Source organism: Anomalospiza imberbis, chromosome 6, assembly GCF_031753505.1.
Source record: "Anomalospiza imberbis isolate Cuckoo-Finch-1a 21T00152 chromosome 6, ASM3175350v1, whole genome shotgun sequence".
NCBI lineage: Eukaryota > Metazoa > Chordata > Aves > Passeriformes > Viduidae > Anomalospiza > Anomalospiza imberbis.
The window spans coordinates 59372396-59394039 of record NC_089686.1 but is presented as its reverse complement, the minus strand read 5'-3'; the positions used below and the strand labels follow the sequence as shown (position 1 = coordinate 59394039).

Below are 21644 nucleotides of genomic sequence, written 5' to 3'. Positions count from 1 at the left end.
CTCAAAACCTTCCTACTCTTTCAGTGTTGGTTACAGTTTTGAGTGTGCAGGCAAAGAACATTCCACACAGAAAGGAGAAAAAATGTAAAAAAGGACTTTGGGGGATGTTTGCAGCCTTTGAGTCTTAGACCTACCAGGGCTCAATGTCCCTGAGCTATGTTATGGTGTTATGGTCAGAGGAATTATGCAAAGTCACAGGAGCTGCCAACAAGTCAGATATTTTCTAACTCAGAATATGGCTGATGGTTTATTTTTTATGCTCCTTTTTTTTTGTTATGTCTGTTTTTCTATTTTTTTTTTAATTGGGAGGTTTATTTCGTTTTTATGTGTGGCTCATCACTAATGCATTTTAATCTTTACTGCATCATCTGGGAAAAATAGAATATGAAAAGCTATGTAAATCTGTTTATAAACATGTTACTGAGCACAGCTCTTTGCCAAGGGGGAAGCATCCAAGATGTTTTAATTGACAGCCCAGTTGAAGCACACACATCTCGTTTGTGGATATCCCTGTGTGTGAGCAGCACTGCCATTTATCCTCACATCTCCACTGAATCCATTTTCACCATTATGGATTGGGACACACAGGGATGGTAGATCCAGTGAGCTGAGCAGGGGAAGTGTGCTCATAAACAGAGAGCACAGCGATAATCAGTGTTCATTTTCACACGTGAGGTACAACCTAATCAGTCACAGAGCAGAACAAAGAGGAGGCTGTGTTCTGTTACTCACGGAATGACCAGCTGGGAAAAAAAAAAAAAAAAAAAAGAATCTTCAGTGGATTCTAAAAAGGTCAGAATAAAGAAGTATCAAGTTGAAGACTTCAGCTATTTTTTTCTCAGACTAAAAGAGTTGAAAGATTTTTACCTTTCTTCAGAGAGCAGAATGATTTGGAGTCAAATGAGGGAACTGAATATTTAAAAACTGTCAACAAAACACATTGTTGAGCATGCACACATTTGTTAGGATCTATGAATGTTACTCATTTCCTATTCAACATTCAACCAGATTTTTTTCTTTTGAGGCAATTTTGCATTTAAATGTGATAAATGGTGGTGTCTGGGCTGACAGGGTAAAACAGTTTTATTTGTTCATGGCAGAGGGATTCAGTACAAAATTTTCCAATATGAAAATTGTGAAATACTGTTTTCAGTAAGATTTTTACTCATAGGAGATCTGTGCTCCCAACTGCAGAGTTTACGCATTTTTTTTTATTTAACTAGTTCATTCTCTAAGGGACAGATTTTCAGGTAGATTTCCATATGCATACATATAACCTGACCATACAAATAACATTATTTACATGTCTGTAAACTCCCCATTAATGCAAACAATTCAAGAAAATTGACTCTGTGGGGTTAAGTACTGAAAATATTATTTCTCATCAGCAGAAGTCAAGAGCAAATTTTTTTTTTTGTTTTGTTTTGTTTTTTTTTTTTTTTTTTTTTTTTTTTTTTTTGTTTACAAGTTGGGGTTATTCAAAAACCCCAGTCAGAAATGTGCTTGGCATCACTTGGGCATGAACATATGAAATTTGGCTGGCAGAGGGCACTCTTCATGGAATGCAGAGCCACATGCTTCTCAAAAACCCCACAGAGCTTCCAGACCAAGGCCACTCTCACACCTTCTCCTTGTGCATCATTCTAATTGTGTGTCTCCACACTATTTAAATGCACAAAGAGACAGAAATGGTTTTCAGTCATGCATGATATAGATAATCATCCTGCCTCCCACATCTCTTTTGCATGCTATTTAAATGAGACTATTGCCTACTTTTTAGTCAATTTTAAGCCAAAATATCTCGTGGCTTAATAACAGCTGTTTCTTTCTAAAATGCACTTAGAAATCCTGTTTAGGGTGCTAATTTGCTTAAGGATAGAGCCAAACTACATTTTCTGTTTAATAAGAGCTCTTTTTGCATTTTAATCTCCTCATCAGCAGTAATAGGGTATGGATATATAGAGGCAGGGTAGTGTTTTTAAAGAGGGGGCATTCCTAAGTACTTGTACATGATTTTGTAAAATCTGTGAAGAATTTTAAGATGCTCCTCCAGCATCTCAAGTATTTTAGCACACCCAGTCAAAAAAGCCTGACATCCATGGGCCATTGGAATAGTGACTGAACTCAGAGTGGCCTAAAATAAACAGGCAGCCAAGACAGCCACATCAATGTCCAGCAGCACAATATTTGCATTTCCAGTGAACTGGAATATTCATTCCACTTCTGTGGGGCTGTTTTGTGGTGTTTGTATTCCAAAAAAAGTGAGACAGTGGTGGCTGTCTTCAACTCATGCAAAATTGGCCAGGGAAATGGAAGAGCCCCAAATTCAGGCAAGGCTCCCAGTGTTGCAAGAAGCCCACGATTCCCCAGCCTGCTCATCTGGGTAGCTGCCTGTGGTGGTTTTGTATGGAAGGTATTTATAGTAATAACATAAAGGTTTTAATTATTAGAAAGTTGTATATGATTTTGTGAAAAATATATGTTAAAGATGAAAAGAATCTGAAAAATTATTTTAAATCTAAAAATTAAATTTTTAAATCTAAAAATTTTATTCTAATTCTTATTATTCTTTCTTTTACTTACTATCAATAAATTTTTCTTTGTACCCTTTTAAAATTTTAAACCTACATTACCTTTCTCCTAAACCTATATCACAACAAATAATAAATACATTCTAAGAAATACACTCATAAATATCCAACACTAAACCCACCACACTCACTGATACATCAACCAAAAAATCTCAAATTAACAAACCAAAACCACTGCACTGCCACAGCCAGCAGGCAGCTTGGAGAGCCAGAGAATCAACCTCATTTCAACTCCACGGCAGGGAGCCAAACCATCCTAAAAGTTATGGCTGGAGTGAGGAGTTGAGTCCCCGTTAGGAGCATATGCAGTGTGCTCCTGGGTCTGTCAGGACTTTAAGTAGCAGCCATAAGAAAATGAAATGAGATCCCAGGTTCCCCAGAAGCTTTCTAGATGGGAAACTGAGCGGATTTCCAGCAGAAAGCAGCCCAAGTTTGAAAGGAATTCATCAAAACAAATATGTATTTCTTTTGATCTCGGCAAATTAGCATTGTTTAACTGGAAAACTGTCATCCAGCTGTAATGATATTAACCCGTGATTTACCCGGTGTCTTGGACATTTTTCCAAATTTCCTCTTCTGCTATGAACGCCACTTACTAACAAGGAATAACAAGTTGCACTACAAAAGGATAATATATAACATATTGCCTTAACATGGCCTTGATGTACTGCCTTAATCCAAAAGTGCTTTTCTTCTCTCTCCTCTCCTTCTGCTCCTGTCTCCCTCAGTGTTCATCATTCTGGGACAGGAGCTTGTCACTCCTGACAGCAGAGCATGGTTGTGGCTTTAGATGACAGGACAAACCTTGTGTTCATTGTGCAAGTGACTCAACCTTTCTGCCAGTCCCAGTTTCTGATATTTAACAGCACAAGGTCTGCTTTGATGGGCTAGGCTGGCTGAAAATCCCTCTGTGCACACTGGGAACTGCTGACCAGTGACTGAGGAATGTGGGGGAATAAGGCACATAGAGAAGCTTCCTCTGCAGGAGCAGTGGTTTGGGCACACCCTGGGCTGCCTGCAGTGACCTGAGATGACTCCAAACCCACAGGAGTTTAACCAGGGAATTAGTCAGGGTCTAAGGATGACCCAAAGCCATGTTCTGTGCAGTGAGACACACACTGTGTGTCTCTCCTGCTGTTTGGTGGTCGCAGCCTCACCCACGAATCCCCAAACCGGCTTTAAACTTGGTTGCCTCTGGCAGCAAAGAGATGTGCAAAAACTAATTTATCCTGCAGGAAGAAACCATCACCTGCCCCTCAGCTTAAATCCTGTTGGACAATCAAGGTGGGACAAAGCAAGAGAATTAGGAAGGAACTCTGTTGCCATACCTACAAAGCCATTAATTCCTAAATGGTTTCAAGTATATATCTTTCATTTCCGCTATACCAAGCATTATTGATTTTTGCTGTTGCAGCAGTGCCTTAAAGACCTGACCAAGGCCTCTAGGTATAGATGTGTTATATTTTTATAGGCATGCAAGGCAGAGATAATCCATGCCCTAGGCAGCTATCAAGTCAAAAAGCGAGAGGATGTTAAAAATAAATGGGGAGAAAAGGGGAGTAATGAAACAGGTAAACCTGCACATGGACCGGTAGACAAGAATAATACTGAAACAGAAAGATGAAGTTGCTATTTCTTTCATACCACATGTGAAAATTAATTAAAGTTAATCACTGCAGTATTATGGGATAAAGCAGTGATTTTAGTGCTTAGGATGTGAATATTTCATTAACAAAAGACCCTCTTGTTCTGGCATCAGGCATACAACAGGTCACTGTAGACCCACTAAATACCACCTTATTAATGTACCCATGCTGGTGTGTTTTCTTCATGTTTTGGGATATTAATTAGGTCAGGCAAGGTAGCAGGGATAGCATTTATAATACTATTGGAAATATCTAAAACAAAAAGAAGGAAGTCACATTTTATTCTGCACTGCAGCACATATTTAGAACTGAAAAGCCTGCTAATATGAGTGCTTGGAATAAGGCTCCACGGATGAAGGCAGTGGGATTTATCAGGGTTAATTCCAGCTAACAATATTGTTTTGATAACCACTACATGTGGCGTGTTTATACAAGCCTCCCAGGTCAGATCCACTCCTCCTGGAAATCCCTGTTCCAGTTGTCTTTGTTCAGCAGCAGAGAAAGATCTGCGCCCTTTAAACGTCTGTTCACACTCTGCCTTAGAGCACTGGCGTATTGATTTCATTTTTGGGTCTTGTTTATTCAGTGAGTGTAATTGTATATGAATATTTCTTCTTTGTCTTCCTTTTTCCTGCAATGTTGTCACAACTCAGTCACTTGGGAGCCCTGGGGGTGTCTGAGCCTGAGCTCCATGTCAGCACAACCATGGAGGGGTCAAGGCAATCAGGGAGCTGGATCAGTGGTGGCATCCTCCTGCCTTGGAGTGCCACCCCAGAAAAATGCTACAAGGGTGATAAGAGCCCATTTCTAAGCCTCAGTTATCAGTCTTGTGCCTAGTGTGAGTATATCTTTGCACCTGTATTTCATGCACAGATTATCTGTGCATTTAGGATATGCAGAAACCAGCCCAGGACTGGCCCAGGATCAGCCCAGCCCCAGAGCTGAAGTGCGGATACACAAGCTGCAGCTTTATATTTTAGAGCAGAAAATCTTGATGTTCACTGATTCAATGTGTTCATTGAATAAATATATATTTTTAAATTTATTTAAAAAATCATACCTACACCTTCTTCTGTCTCACTGGATACAAAGACTCGTCTTCCAGTTTTCAAGCATGCTGTTTTCCATGCTCCCTTAGCAAAAGAAGGAATTGCTTGTAAATGTTCAGTTTGCAAAAAAAAAAAAAAAAAAACAAAACCTTGCTATAATAAATAAAGAAAGGCAAATACTTGAACAAAGACATGTATGCAGTGCTTATGTGAAGTATAGTAGAAAGGAAGCCAAGCATTTTCTATTCATTATTGTTTGAAATACCATCCTGTGTGTGTAAACAGAGCCCTATTTATACAAACAATTCAATAAAAGCACTCACATATGCTGTAATTCCTGATAAAACTATGTGTTTATGCTACACATTAAATTGGCTGAATGCATGTTGGAAAGTACAGCACTTTAACTGCAGGTTAAAATGTGCTATTAAAAAGTTTATTTTATGTTTTGTATATAAAATAGCCGAATTATAACAGTAGTACTAACTTCTAAATACTATTAATGGCTAGTACTCTGTTATTTCATTAAATAGAGATCTGGTTCTCCTAAAATCGTCTCTCAAGCTGTTAGGATGGTTATTTTCTTTTTAAGGCAATGTGTTAGAAGTACTATACTGCACATTATTCTGCACAAGAGCAGCTGTAATTCAAGAGTCACTTCTCCATTCCCCAGAGAATAAGAACTTTATGACAAGAACTTTGCCTCACAGATATGTGAGTATAATGAATAAATGACAAGTTTTTACCAGATAACAATATTATATTCTTTATTGTGCTTGGGCCCTCACTTACAAAACAGCCAAGAAATGTCAAACACTTAGATAAATAAGCTCTTACTGAATTTTAGTTCTCTGGAATCTTGCACACATTGATGAGAACAAGTCCTTTACCTCCACGAGATAAAATACAGCTCAGCCCTGAGGCAGAGGTTGCAGAAGCAATGTGTGGATGAGAAGATAAAGCCTGCAGAAGGTGTTAACCAGTTCCATGCTAATTGATTAGCTGCTATTGCTGAGAGGAGATTGTCCTACAGACCCCCAGCCATCAGCTGCCTGCTGAGCCAGATGGAAATCAGTGGGATGAATTCAGTAGGGGATTATTTCAGGCATTTTGTTTAACAAAATGACTCCTGAAGTTATAATGTATTCCACAAGAAATTGTGCTCCAAAGATGAATAAGCAATTGATTATTTTCACTGAAGTTATTTTAAGAAAAGCTATCTCCCACTAAAATGGAAAATCCCATCTTCCAGCACTGCAAGCTAATAACGATCTTGGACTTCCTTCATCTCACCTTTGTAATAGCAGCAATAGCTTGTGGTGATTTTAAGAACTGGATTTTCCAAGGCAAAATTTCTTCTAAGGCATTTCAGTTTCACAGCCTGGAGTACAAGCCTGAGTTTTTGGAAATACACAATAAATACTGGAGGTTCTACAAAGATGGGCCTCTTGCTTCTCAAGAGAGCAGAGGTGCATCCACGGGCCTTATGTTAAAATACAAGCAAATGTAAATTTCTAAGTGAATGTAACAGTGATTCCTGTTAGATGTGTCTTCTGAGACTTTATTTGTCTTCTGAGCGGTCTGGAAGTTAGACTAATAGATGGCAGCAGGTCCCACTGCAACTGGCTCTCCAGTTGGGAGGCTGAAGAGTATTGTGCCTTTTTCCCAAACTCTTTCTTGAATGGTCCTTTTTTGACTCACAGAAATCCATAGCAATATATTTCCCAGTTATCACTTTGTACTAAATGGATCCACTATTTCTCTCCCTTTTAAAATTTCCTGAGACAGATGTCAGCAGTAACCACAATACTTCTCTGAATCTTTCCTTTTTCTTCTTTTCTTCTCTAAATGAGTCAAGGTGAAATAATTTTTGAAGCTGTTCAGAACATCCAGATGTGGCCTAATAAAAGGGAGAATAGGATGTGATCATCAAGAATCTGCCATAGCTCTTTTAACCTTCTGGTTACAAATCTATTTCCATTTCATTAATCTACATAGATGGTTCTTTGATCTTGAAATACCATGGGTGACCATGATGTGGAAACTGACCTTCTAAAAGCACAAAAGTTGGAAACATTTGTGAGCTGCTTAACACATCCATTTTATTTTGTCAGACTCGGAGCCCAGAATGCTCCAGAAACATTTCAAACACAGAGATGGATCCTGCCTTTGACTTTGTGACATTACTGACAAAAAAAAAAATCCATGACATTTTGTTGATGTGTTTGTCTCACTTAATACAGTCCCTTATTATGATATTCATCATAAATCCATGTGGCTGAAATTCTGTATGCACTGCAATACACACAACCAAACACATTTCTAGTGCTGAATATCAAGACTCTGATTCAAAGTCGTGTCAAGACCCTGATGGCAACTATTTTGTTGTTGTTTGCTCATTGGCCTAAAACTTCTGCTCCTTCCCTTTGTTGCCTCCTCCCCCTGCTTTTGAAGATGAATGCTGTGAGGAACAGAAAAAGACTTTCAGAATGACAAGTGTAGTTGGAAAAAAATAGAAAAAAAAAATCAGCTCACTATGAAGTTTTTATTTGTCCTGGTTTAGGGCAAATTTGGGAGAGGGGTGGTCAGCAAAACTTATGTCTGGGCTAAACAGATGAATGGGGATACGAGCATCATAAAGTCATCCCAGGACATTCTTGCACTGCACTGAGGTTTTTTTTTTGGCAGATACACAGAATCAGAAGAAACAGTGGCCACAAATTTTATTTGGCTACTTTTCAATTCTGCGTATTCTATTTAAAAAGTTACAAAAATGCACAATAACTTGTTCTTCACTCAGCCAGATTAAGGGTGGCCTGTAGCACAGAAACTGAAAGCAATTACCTGATCTGAAACTGGTGGACAATTTTATCATTTGTGGCCGTAAAGTTTCCATGAAAGTGCATCAAATGCTTAATAGAATTACATAAATATTTTTAATATCTGGTGCTTCATGTATGTGTGAAAAAAATAATATACAGTGCATTCCCAGGATATTTTTATGAAGTATTTCCTAAAATCACCTCAACAGAACATGGATAAATCTGCCCCTTCCACATTTACCAATGTGTTCTTGCTTCCCCCTTCCATTGCCTAGAGTGCACTTTTGCAATGGATTGTGATGTTTTTGTTTTTACTGATTATAATCTCTCCCTGGAGAAATACCAGCTTACCTGTATGCTCAGCATTTCCCCAGATGCAGCATTTTTCTGCTCCTGCAGGAAAATTGCATGCATATATGCATGCATATATGGCCAAAAAAGGACCTTCTCCTAAGATCCAATCCACAGTCTTTAATTTAGGTGAGCATTTGATTCAGGACTTGTCTTTGCAGCTGAAATAATAAAAAAAAACCCAAAAAACAGTAAAGCAGTCTCTCGGGCTTTTGGAAAAGAGACAGAAATGATCTTATCTTTGTACAGTCCCTGTTGGTCTTTTTAGCAAGAATCTCCCAAGAATGCTCAGCCAGGACCCACTTCAAGGAAATGATGCCCTTTATCATCACACTGAAATGTAAAACACTTGGGAAGTGTGGTGATCTTTTCATCAAGAATGTTATTGTAGGAAATTCTTTTGTTAAGGAATTGAGAATTAACTTGTTTTCCCTGCTCAGATGCTGAAGTTGCATTTATTTGAGCACTGCCTTTAAAGCAGCTATTAGGAAAACAAAGGACCACTCATCTAAAATAAAATAATTAAAAAGTAAATCACTGCTGACACCAAAGTGTATTTAAAAGCAGCTGCAGTCAATAAGATGGTTGGATTTTAGTTCACAAAAATGAAAGGCATGCACCCACATGGGAACAATAATGCTGGGTGATTTATTGTAGAAGACTTGTGCAGAACAAAGAAGGAGAAATGTGGACCTGAAAGTAGAAAAAGAAAACTGTAAATGTTTAAGGCTTTTTGTAATTTCTTGTGGAGCCATAGGAAGCAGTTATTAAGAGAAATCTTTGAGAAGGATTGATACAATTGGGACTGGTCAGGAAGAGAGAGGCATTCAGAGCAGTTTAGAGATCCCTGCCCCTGGAAAATGTACAAAGAAGTACATGTAAAACAGGTGGAAAGTAAAAAATCCTAATTACTTCAGAAGTCTGAACATATCTTATGAAGTGTTAAATTCAGATTCAGCTGGTCATGCTTATAGCAAGTAGTGCCTTCTTCAAAAAGAGTCATAACTTTTGTATAATCCAATTATTTCAGAACAAAATGAACATTATTCATGACCAATATCTGGCTTTTCAAATGTTCTTGCCTGTTGTATAGGGCAAATCTGACTCAGAAAATGAATAATTGATAAGGTGTAAGCCTGGGAGCAATTGGTATCTTTTCAGATCTTTGCGTGAGAAGGAGATTTGCTTTCATTTCTAAAATGAGCAGAACATTTTGGAGAAATTGAAGCTGGGTGGTTCAGAGCATTAAACCTCGGCTCAGTAGAAGCAGGTTTTGTTCCCAGAGTTTTCACAAATGTTTGTCTGATGGGAGGAAAGTCTACAGGAAGAGATAATGCTTAAAATTTCAGGTAATTCTAAAGTTGGAACACTGACTGTGTTTAATTAATTAATCAGCTGGGTGGTGAGGGAGAAAGACCATGTGAGACAGCAGGAACTGTTCATCAGCAGAGAGTACTGGATCTAAATTCTCAGACTTCGAAGGATTTTTGTAGATTTTCCTGACCATAATAGTAGATCTGACTGGAGACTAGATTTTTTTTTTTTTTTTTTTTTTTTTGTGATTGTAGGATTTCTTTCTAGATCATATTCTATCATATTCTCTTTTATTTCATTTGCAGAGTTCATGTGAAATGTTATGTCCTCTGTTTGGGTTTTTTAACAGCAAATAGCACTGTAGGAAGTCTACTGGTGTGCAGAAAACTTTGTTTTGACATTATGACTGTCAAGACTGAATGGAGTGGCAAAAGGTCACTTGTTTTCTGACTGGGGTAGAGATGGATGAGGGTGAATTATTAGTTAGAAAGGATTTTTTTTTTGAAGGCTGATTTTTCTTTTTTTCAAACATAGATTATAATGCAATGAACCAAGAACAGGATGAGAGATAGCAGGTGTCCAACTTTTTGGATAGTATTGGGGGAAAGGAATTGTTTAAAATTTTAGTATGCCTTCCTTAGACAAGTGTCCTGGTTTAAAAGCCAGTTCTAGCCAGGTGCATATCAAATGAGATCCATTTGCTCTTCAAAGCTGTGCTTGCTCAGGGTCTGGCTTACAGTGAGCCTTTTAGCTTGCTTTTACATGGATTTTGGCTTTGCAGAAAGTGTGGTTTGAGCCATAAATTATTTGTGTGTTATTTTACACAAAATTAATGCAGCTAATGGGTTTCTCAGACAACTTGATTGTGCTTGCTGGATTAATCAATGTTTTAACCACAAATTCAGATTGATTGTGGATGGTGCCATGGCTGCATGTAGCTGCTTTGGCTTTCAGAAAGTGGAGCAACAAGTCTTTCAGTGTAGGAGAGAAAGTTTGGTGTCCCTGCATTTACCTGTGGATTACCTGGTGTCACTTCTTCTGATTTTTAACACCAGAACAGGGACAGTGTCATTGTCAGGCTTATTCTGGCAAGGCCTGTAGTGTCATCATGGTGCTGAGGTCAGGGCTGGAGCCTTGGCAGTCAGACAGACAAACATTTGTCAGGGTGCTTGGAAAAAACTTCCTGAGCTGTAAGGGGTGTATTTGTTCTGCCAACTTTTCTGTAGTTTGTGTGCATGATGCTGCAAACAGGAGAGCTCCAGAATTCTGTCATTTAAAAGCATTTTAATATTTTTTGAGGCAAGGTGCCATGAAAGTACAAAGTGCTATTAATTGGCTCATAAGACTTGGGAGAATGAGGCAGTAATTGCATATTTAATAGACTCCCACCATTTACTGTGGCGCAACACCTCAGCAATTCTGTTGGGAGAGAACATTTCCATCAGTTTATTTCGGTGTGCAGCTGCAGTGTCAGGAGAAGGCAGGAAGGGACAACCCTGTGAATTTTGGGTGTTTTTGCATTAGAAGCATGAAAACTGGAAACATTAATTCTGATCAGCCACAGGGTGATGTGTTCTTAAAGCCACTCCAGTGGAGAGAGTCCAAACCTTGCTTTGGTAATAAGATGTGGCATTTACCAGGCTTTGCTGCTGCAATTATTAACCCCTTTGGAAGCTTGCCCTTCAATAACATGGCTGTTCTAATCTCTTTGGAGATTAATTAAAAGAAAAAATAAAAATTTATTTCAAGGGACAGAAAAGGATTTTAATAAAGTGGCCAAACACCTGGAACTAGGACTTCAGTGGGGACTAGTCTGGCCTGATGCTTTTTTGTGCAAATAAAATAGTGAATGATGGTGGTGTTCAGTGTTCTTCTGGAAATCCCTCAGCAGGAGCTTGGTATGAGAGAGAATTTGAGGGAGAGAAAGTAAAAGATGCAGGAAAATAAATGTCTGTACATGGTATCCCTGATTTAAGAGAACGGAGCACACTTCTAACGCTGGGTAATCCTGATCACAGAGTTACTAGAAAATAGTTTATTGGAGACCTAAAGGAACACAAATGAGATGATCACAACAGAACTATGTACTTTACTATGGGAATGAGAACAACCAACGTTTATTAAACATGCAATTGCTGTGGCTTTTTTGGGACTGAATAAGCCATGCAATATTTAAAATGACTGTTTCGTGGCATAAGAATGCATCGTGTCATTTCATGATAACATGGTTAACAGCTAAGCTCTGAAATTTAAACCTAATTTCAGAACATCAGCTTTAGAAATAAGCATATAAACAGGTCAGTGTACACAAGATTTCAAAACAACCATGTGAAATAACAAAGGATGCCCCTCACAACAAGCATTTTTAGCAGTACACTGAGGTAACAGCCCTAGGGCGTGTCCCTACCAGTCTTTGGTATCTCACAGCTAAAAGTGAAATACTTATGTTTATCCTGACTCCACTGCAGTGATTGTTTCTCACTAATTTCTGAGAGTTAAAATTGTGAGTACAGTGCAACATGGCAAATACTTGCTTTTATAGTGCAAGGCCCTGTTCGTGGTCTTTAACTTAGAGCTATTCTAACAATAAAATAACTACATGAGTGCTGCACTCAGAATGGACTTTTCCATGGACTTTAGAGATGTTCCTTAAGACAAACACCTCTCTTCATGTCTGGCTTATAACAGAGACAGCATCAACCATTTATATCTGGTTACTACAGGGTGACATGCAGAAAACTCCTAGTTTTCTTTTCTGTTCTGGCATTTTTAAATAAGCAAATAGGAGCCCAAACAGTACTTTCTACAGTGGAATTAATAGTTCTTCCCTAGTATGTTAATTATATTGAGTGCAGATGTCACTCTAGTAGCAACTCCTACAGTATTTAATGCTGAATTATGTAATTCCTCTTTTAATATTGATTCTACTCAGTGGCATATGGAAAGTGTGGTCATATTAACTGATGCAAAGACACTTGGAGCTCTTTACGCAGCAGGTAGGGAGATAACCTTCATCTCACTTCCTACACTGCTCTGGGGGAGCAGTTAGTGCTAAATAGCTTACAAAACAAGCAAACAAACCAACAAACGCCCAGAACCCAAACAAACCCACAACAAAATGCCATTTCCCTGGTGCTTAACTGCTGGAAAGCAAGAGTGAACCCCCACAGATGGATAGGGTTACCCACACTCAGACCACTGAAATTTCTAAGTAGCAATGAAATTTTCAGGGCCAGACTCAGTTTCTGGATTTGCCCCTGTTATTGTGGATGGGGGGATGCACTTCTTCTTGCAAGACAAAAGCAACAAAATTAACAGGGTTCAATGGTAAAATACTCCAGTGGTTTAACATGGTCCACCTGAGCATTTTCTGCACCAGGATGGGGTCAGACAAAACTGTCAGGGAGAGGCTCCCACTGAGCCACGGCGTCCAGAAAAGACCTCCTTGCAAATCCTCGCTGGCAAACAGGACAGGAGAGTTCCCTGCCAGGGACAAACAAATGCTCCCCACTGCCCTAAAAGCCAGTCCTGCCTGCAGGTTGGGCAGTGCAGTCTCCTCTGTCTGTCTGTCCTCACTTACAGGGGTGCAGAAGCAAAGCTGAGGCAGAATTAAAGTCCACCAGCAGAATCAGGGCTTTCAGGCTGGAGCTGCTCTCTCTGGAGGAATGCAGAGACAGCCCTTGGAGTCACACAGGGCAGACAGAGCTGCTTTTCAAGGGGAAAGGAGCTGCAGGGAAAGGAAGTGGTAAAGGCAGCCCCTGACAGGAAAAATGGCAACATCTCCACTTCTTGGAGAAATCCCTGACATTCCTCTTAAAACCTGCTCCGCTGAGTCCTGGTGGGGGTGTAGATGACTTTATCCCAAATCCCAGACCCAGGTGTTTTGGTCATTAAGCTCTGAAGCAGGTTAATGTCAAAGCATGAACCGTGAGGCTCTGCTGTGCCAGGGGAAGGGCTCTCGTGTCAGTGCCCTGTCACAGCACTGCTGGATGTGCTGGGGTCTGGGAGGGCATAGAAAGTTGATTTCCCTAAAAGAATATTGATTTCCAGCCTACAGAACATATAATTCATTGCAGGATCCTCAATTCCTTAATTTGCTAAAAAGCTATATTTATTTTGGGCTCTTTGGTAAGTTTTGGTTTGGATTTTTCTTTTTCTTGAAGAAATGGTAAAGGGTGGCTCAGACACGTTATCTTTACTGAAGGGAAATTAAGCTGTTGTGATTGCCTCTGTACAGCAGCTAAAGCACATTTAGAAAATTTTATTGTAGTTCCTGAATGGAATACAACCCCTACATTGATTTGTCAAAGTGCTATCAAGGGTCAGGAAAGCTCTCCTCCCGAGCTAATTTGCTGGTCTTATTTAAAACCCCTTGCTATTATCCAAATAATTATTTCTCCTCTGCTCAAGCTCCTACATTTGGCTAATGTGTGAGCAAAGCATCAGGAAGAAAAATTGTGACACCTGGAGTCTCACTGCCAGCATTTAGCAGATGACAGAATTGTTCTGTGCCCCCGTTCCCTGGGCTGCTTCTCAGAGCAGACCCAGCCTTCTCCTGGGGTTTCCTGCTGGTGTTTAAGCAGTTGAATTTCACTTACTCCTACCATGCCCAAGTGCCTGTCTCAATGCTTTCCTCCCTGACTGTTTTGAAATTATTTCAAGGAGCCTGAGTAAAGAAATGCTGTAGTTACCTGGATATGAATCTGATGAGTGAACCTAGTGATTTAAACCAGTTTTATCCTTATCTCCAATGAATGCAGGTTTTGTCTTGCCCCTCAGTTGCATACAGCTGCTTTGTTGCACACAGAATGTGTTGGGTTGGTATCAAGGGCTTCCCTCCCCCCCCCCCCCCCATTTCTTTTCTGGTGTCCAATCTTTTGAGAGCTTAAAATAGCAGCAGTTTTATAGCACTTAGGTTTAAAGGCTAGGTTAGCCTAAAGGATCGGTGGAATTGGGAAAGTTAAGACAGGAGGAGGTCAAAAGGGTGTGTGTTGGATAAACCTATTAAGCAGAAGGTGGGAGTTGCACCACTTAAGGTCAGCTCCAAAATCTAGTTTGCTCCCCTGCTTTGAAAAGTAGGCATTGTGAACTGTGGTAAAAAGATTTTCCCTTGGGTTTGGCAAAGTAATTTACGATCCCAGAATGTTTCTGTAGTGCTAGAGACAGCAAAGCATTCGATGTAGAACGAAGCAAAGTGTGCAGTAAAAAATCAACATGCAATCAGGAACTGGATTCCTGAGGGAGACTCTTTTCTAAGGAATCTGCTCAGGCAGAGAAATTGAGAGCTCAGATCCTCAGAGCATACCTAGGGCTCATTAACACACCCTGCTAAGCTTTATACTGTGCAAAACATGAATTATTGCTTTATTGCGAGCACCCCAGATTATGTAACTGCACCTTCATGGAAATAAACCAGCGCATCTGATTTTCAATGTTGCCATTAGCAACAGCTCTGTTATCAATTTCAGCCCACATTCACCTCCTGAAACCTCCACCCCAGTGAAAGGAAACCCTGTGGGACAGGTAATGCAGAAGGTTGTTAATGCAAAGTGAGCCCGTGCTTTTGGGATATGAACTTAGATTAGCAATGAACACACTTCTTCTTGCATCCCACCCCAGGAATTTTTCTAAAAAGTCAGGAGCTCTAATTCCTGTAATACCCTTAGAAAGCTTATTTTAAAACACGCAGTGTCAGCTGACATCTGTGCAATCACCACCCTGAAATGGTGAGGCTTTGACACATATTTCCATATTTTCTGTGAAATACGGTCAATACCTGCATTTGGGGGAAATTCTCAGCCTGATTATCCCTTCTGAGAGGTTTTTCTTTGTGAAAGTGAATACAAAATTGCCAAGTATCCAGGTCAGGAAAGCTTTCCTGTACAGCACAGCAGTTAAGCTGGGACTGTCTGAGGTGCTGGGTTATTTGCTCTCCTGAAGCAGGGATGTTTTCAGGCAGTAACAGTTCAGAAATTGGTTTAAAAGCTCAGCTTTCCTTCTGTTTTTATTCATTTTCACCCCAGCAGTATCTCTTTATCTATCTCAAGCCCAAAATTGTGTTTTTAGTAATTGACTGGGTATTATTAAAAGCCTAGAAATTCCCCCAGACTTTTATAATTGATGACCTGAAAAACTCAAGATTTTGTATTCCCTGAAATGACATTACCTATTTTTCAAAGAAAATAAACAAGACTTTTTAATTAAAGTAACGGCCATTTGTACAGGGAAATATTGAATTTGTAGGTACTATGATCAAAAAATGAATTCCATTCAGGCATGTTTATATATCTTATAGTATGTGTGGTTTTCTCAGCTGCCACAAAATTGCTGTCATAAACAGAGAGAAGTCAAAGTAAAATGGGCAAACACAATCCTGGTATAATTCCACTGGCTGAAATGCATTTTTGCTCTTGCTTATGATAATTCCAAACCTGTGCTACTGGCTTTAAGTATAAACTGCCTGAATTTAAGTCATAGATTTAAACAGAATTTAGTTGTCATCAAATGATAAAAATGAGTCTTTGTCTTTAATTATGGGTATTTTTCCCTCTCAAATGAAGCAATTTGTGACTAAAAGCTTAACCTTTTCAAAACTGCTCCTGCTTAAGAACTGGAAAAAAACAGTAGTTGTACATACTTTCTTAGAAACGTCTCTGCATGTTGAACTGCATCTCATCACTGCTTTTATCACAGAAATATGTTGTTATCACAGAAAAGACACCTACTTCCCTTTTCTTCTGAAGTTTACACAAATTTCAAAAATGAGCCTACATCAGTGTCCCTTTTCATTCAAATGCATCTGCAAAACTGAGGTAGGAAAGTTTTCTACTGATTTTATCAACAGGAGAAAACATGCCATACTTTGAGTATTATGCTGTGGAAGTCCTTAATTTGTTAGGCATTAATTAACCAGGTATTTTACATTAGATAATACTTTAAAGGCAGGATTGGGTTTTTAATCTTCTCTGTGATTTCTGCGTGTCTGCACACAGTGGAGGTGTAATAAGGACAATTTATACCAATCATAGAAGACTGATCAGATTTTAAGAGCACCCAACAATTCCTCCAAAGCACTACATCATTCTAATTTTTTATAGCATTTGGTTCCCCACAGAACTGTGCAATATACTTTTTCATGCTCACTTTATCTCTTTCTCCTTTAATAACAAATTATTTTTGAGAGGAAGGATGATCCTGCAGGGGATGATGCTATCTTAGAACTCAGATATGTAGGTTTGTTTCCAGAAGACATTCAGTTCATCATCTGGGAGCTGAAGATAATGTTGCTTTTTCTGCTTTTTGAGAGTCTTGTGAAAATGAACTCACTGTGGATATAAAGGCATTCAGATAGTGTGAGGAGTGTTGTGGAAGGAATTAAATGCTTTCTGTTCTAAAACAATGGAATGAATGCCAAGCAGCAGCAGTATGAAATGAGTGAAATTGAGCTCTGGCCCAAACCAGGTGTTTTTCACTCCCACAGTTCATTGGCTCTGACTCTGATTCTGATGTCAGATAACACATTAATTTGTTTCGCTGAACCGAATCATATCATTATTGCAAAGTGCTAAGTGATCTGCACACTGATAGCTTCTAACATTATTTGGCAGACCTAAAATAAAAATAGTAATAAAACCTTTAAAAATAGCTTGGAAATAGTATGGAATAGATGCTAATCATGCTGGTTACCAAAAAGTAGCAGGAGCACATGGAATTACTTACAGGGCTTTCTAGATCCTACTACTCTCTCTTTCACCCCAAAGATATTCAGATCATACTTCAAACTTGCTGAAAGCTTTCATTACTTTTTAAAATGGATTTTACCCTTCAAAAGTGTTGTTTTAAGTCCCCTTGGCTGGGAAAGATTTCAAATCAAGTTCTATCTTTAATGCTGCCTTTTTGAGCAATGTCCCACTTTCTGTTCTTGAAGTGAGGAAACATTTTTAATCTTTTGTAGGTGCACAGTAAAAGGTTTTAACTTAGCAGTGGTTCTATACCACAGGGTTCTGTGTGTTGCCATTTAATTACTTTATTCTGCATGAGCATTCATTTATACATTGCAGGAGCAAATGGATGTAAAGCAAAGGATTAATTTTTTACCAACTTCAGAGTAACAGTAAGGCTGTCAGTATCAGAATGACATTATCAACCTTTTAAAATCATGCCATTAGGACTTTTTGGAGAGCAGTGCTTTCATAGGGGACAGCTATTGAGTCAAACACTCAGCCCCAGCTTGAACACCAGTGTAGAAAGTGGATGTGGAGAAAAGGAGAGTTGTTTGCAATTTTTTGCATGTTTTAATTTAGGTCACAATCCAAATAAAATTGAAGTCAATCTGGAAACCACTTTGGCTCCATTGGACTTCTTGACCAAGTTTTAAGCCTCCAGAGAAGGAGACATTCTACTTCAAATGGAAGCTGGAATAAAGCTGTAATTGTAGATATAACTGAAATTGCAGAAGCAGCTTCAGGAGAAAAAAACAAGTTTTTCCAGTGATTGTGTCCAACCACTCTTGAGGGATTTTCATCAGCTCCAAGCAGGAGTGTTGGTGCCCTTCCCTTTAACTTCTGACAGTGAAACATTTTGACACTCCATCATTTTGCAAACAATCTCGTTTTCTTTGCCAAAATGTAAGAGTTTCATTACTTTGAAACATTTCTTCCAAGATAAATACAAAATTGATGACAACTTGCAACATACCATGGTGAAAAAAATCCCAGTTCTCATTTCCATATTTTGGTGGAAATTTGAGACTTTGTTTACTTAAATTGCTTTAATTAAAGCAAAACTTTGGGGATATGAAGAGAAGAGTAAAACGGGTAGAAATGTAGGACAGCAAGCACTAAGAAAAATGTTAATAAAATTATATTCTTATTATATTAAAAAATGTGATGTTTTTTGCCTCTACTGTAAAGTCTGTGCAGTTGGTTTATTCAAGAGAATTGGGTTACATCAGCTGGGTATTTATTACTAATTTGTGGGTTTCTCTTCAGGCATTTCATGTCCTCTCAGCTTCTACCATCTGCCAATAATTATAGCTGAAGAGATTGGCCAGCAAATCCAAGCACAGCATCTTTCCCATAGATTGCCCTCCATCCATGGATTGCTCACAAGGCTGTGAATTCCTGGCTAACATCAGTTTCCCCGGGCTGCTTAAATCTGTCATGTCTGTCCTCAAAAATGTGGGGGTCAGCTGGGGGGTCTGGAGGCAGAGGAAGAGGAAGAGGAAGGTCACTGCTTTTGGAGGAGCTCCCCAGCCTGGGGATCCCTGCAGGAGTTTGGGGAGGTGCAGGACAGTGGCCACACGTGGGGCAAGTGGGGCTGGCATCCCCAAGCCTGGCAGGCAGACCTCACTAGAAACATTGGGAATGTGCATGACAGAGACACCTGCATAATCAGAATATCATTTAATTACAGAATATCAGTCTGGAATAGTAACAACTTAAGTTGTATCTTAATCCTGTGTAATTGTCAAGGTGACCTAGGTATGAAAAATGTGTATTTTTTTTTTTTTTTTTTTTTTTTTTTTTTTTAGTTTTTTTTAGTTTTTTTGATTTGGGTGTTTCTGAACTCAGTGTTAGTATCTGAATTTTCACCTCCCTAAAAATTTCAGGGTTGTCTGAATGCACCATGCACTGCTCCTTATTTCCTTCCCTCTGCACTTACTACTGTGCTGTTAGACATGTTCATCTGCTTTTGGTGTTAATTTTTAATTAGAATAGCACGTGTTGAAATGCTTTCAGACATGACTGATTTTGATACTAGTGACATAATTACTGCCTCCTATTAGATAAGCAGTACATGACTTTAATAAATGCAACCATCTATTCTCATGATAGACTTTTGTTGGGATGCAAAATGCAGAGTTTATAATTTTGAATGCAAATCTCAAGGCGAGCAAAGGAAGATATGCCTGTCTGGAAAGTTTTAGGATATTGAAACAAGGAAAATTGAAAATTAAGGAAAATTTCATTGTCAGAGACAGACAATGTCTTTTCACTTCAAACCTTTCACTTAATCCGTTTCATCAGTTACTTTTTAAACCACTTGGAGTGCAAAACTGTCTCTCTACTTCTGAAAGCGTGGAGGTGAGAAGAAAGCTGCCCTAGATGAACCTGGATGTGCTGAATCTCCTCTGCATGGAGAGTGTTGGGCTGGTGCTACTCACCCAGGGTGTGCCTGCCCCAGAGGATCTGCCTGCTGGAACAGCCCTGCTGCCTGCCAGCACAAAATTCTCTTTTTTTCTACCTGTATCTGTAGTGTAGGAGCTTGGTAAAATATCTTTATACTTACTTGCCTTTGTAGAGTTGGATTTGCAGCTGTCTTAGCTCAGGACACTTCACGTAGTATAGGATTTTTCCAGGCATCTGCACTTATAAAAGTGATTCCCAAAAAGTGGCTTTTCCATCCACTCATGCTGAGAGAGAGGTCATGTCACATTTATACTCCTGAGGCTGAAAGCCTGAGGACCCATCACATCTGCAATGCCCTTGCTTTGGTGAAAAGAGGGACTCAGGAAATATTGAGAGTGGTGGAGACAACCAGTGGAAGCTGTTTTTCTTTGAGCTGGGGTGTGGATGGACTAGGGCTAGTCTGGGGTGTCAGAAGTGTTGCTATCAAGCAAGAAATGGCACTGTTATCACTAAACTGAAAGGTCAGCTCTGCTGGAAGTGCCAATTACTGGTAACATATGAAGTGGGTTTCTTGGTCTAATTGGGAAATATTTTTAAAAGACAGTAGAGATCATGGGAGTGAACTGTGAACTTTGTGTCCCTCCAGGTGAATTACTGGTGTGGATTCCTAAGGGAGATGGGGAAAATGCTTCTAAAGAAGTGTGATGGATGTCTTTGGGGCATCTGAGCCTTGTTAATGGTCTCCTACCTTTGTCATGAGTTTATTGTAGCAATATAAAGTTTAAAAGTGCTGATGCAAGGATTACAGCAGACTTTAGGAAATAACCTTTGTACAGTGCTTCCACAGATGGCTGCTACATTTCACCCTGTGATTTTCACAGGCATGAATGGAGAGCAAAGAGAACGTGCTACCAGTGCAGCGCATCCACCAGGGAGCCTTTCCATCCTTCCACACATCAGGATAATAAATAACACATCATACATGCTCACAGGGTGTCCTAGGTTGCCCAGAGCTGCAGCCTCCAATTTTTATCTGTAGACCTGTCGTGTATTAAGAGCAAATTTTTCTGTCCTTGCTTTGTATCAAGCTTGGGAATTCCTGGTGGAAGCTTTCCCTCAGCTCATGGTGCCAAACTGCTGCTGCTGGTGTTTACAGCTCGTAGTCACAGTTTGATCTCGTGCCTTGCACTTTTTTCTGCCGTGAAACATATAGCTCTCTTTGTAAAACTGCCCTTTGTCTCTTTTCACAGAGTGACGAGGTTCTAACAGTCATCAAGGCCAAGGCACAGTGGCCAGCCTGGCAACCTCTGAATGTGTAAGTAAGTAGGGAATTGTCTGTCTCAAGAGCCTCGTGCTGGCTAAAGAAATAACCTAAAAATTTGTTGATAGATGAGTTTGATGAGTTTCTCAACTTTTTTTTTTTTTTTTTTTTTTTTGGTGGTGTCATGTGTTTGATTCGTTTGTTGCTTTATTTTGTTGGTTTTGGGTTTTTTTCCCCCACATCTGCTTCTCTCTTTCTTTCCTGTTTAGCAGCTCTCCATTTTTCACATGCTTGGGTTGGCTAACTGTGGCAGCAGGACTGTCCCATGGAGTTTGTGCCTCCCACACATAAACAGTGATGTTTATTCAGTGCTTTCTCAAACATGTTGCACTGTTCTGCATGTAGTAGCAGCATTTTTTGGCATCCTGTCTCACACTCTGTGCAATGTAGTGTTACAACAAAACCTGATGCACCAACAAC

The 21644-nt window shown here is 39.4% G+C and overlaps 1 protein-coding gene across 1 annotated transcript in view; it reads left to right on the top strand.

The window, feature by feature from the left end:
- Positions 1-21644, top strand: part of SPON1 (spondin 1) — a 181737-nt gene that overhangs the window by 128616 nt on the left and 31477 nt on the right. The window contains exon 7 of the mRNA XM_068194719.1: positions 21154-21218. Coding sequence (XP_068050820.1) covers positions 21154-21218 — 65 coding nt within the window. The remainder of the gene's footprint in view (positions 1-21153; positions 21219-21644) is intronic.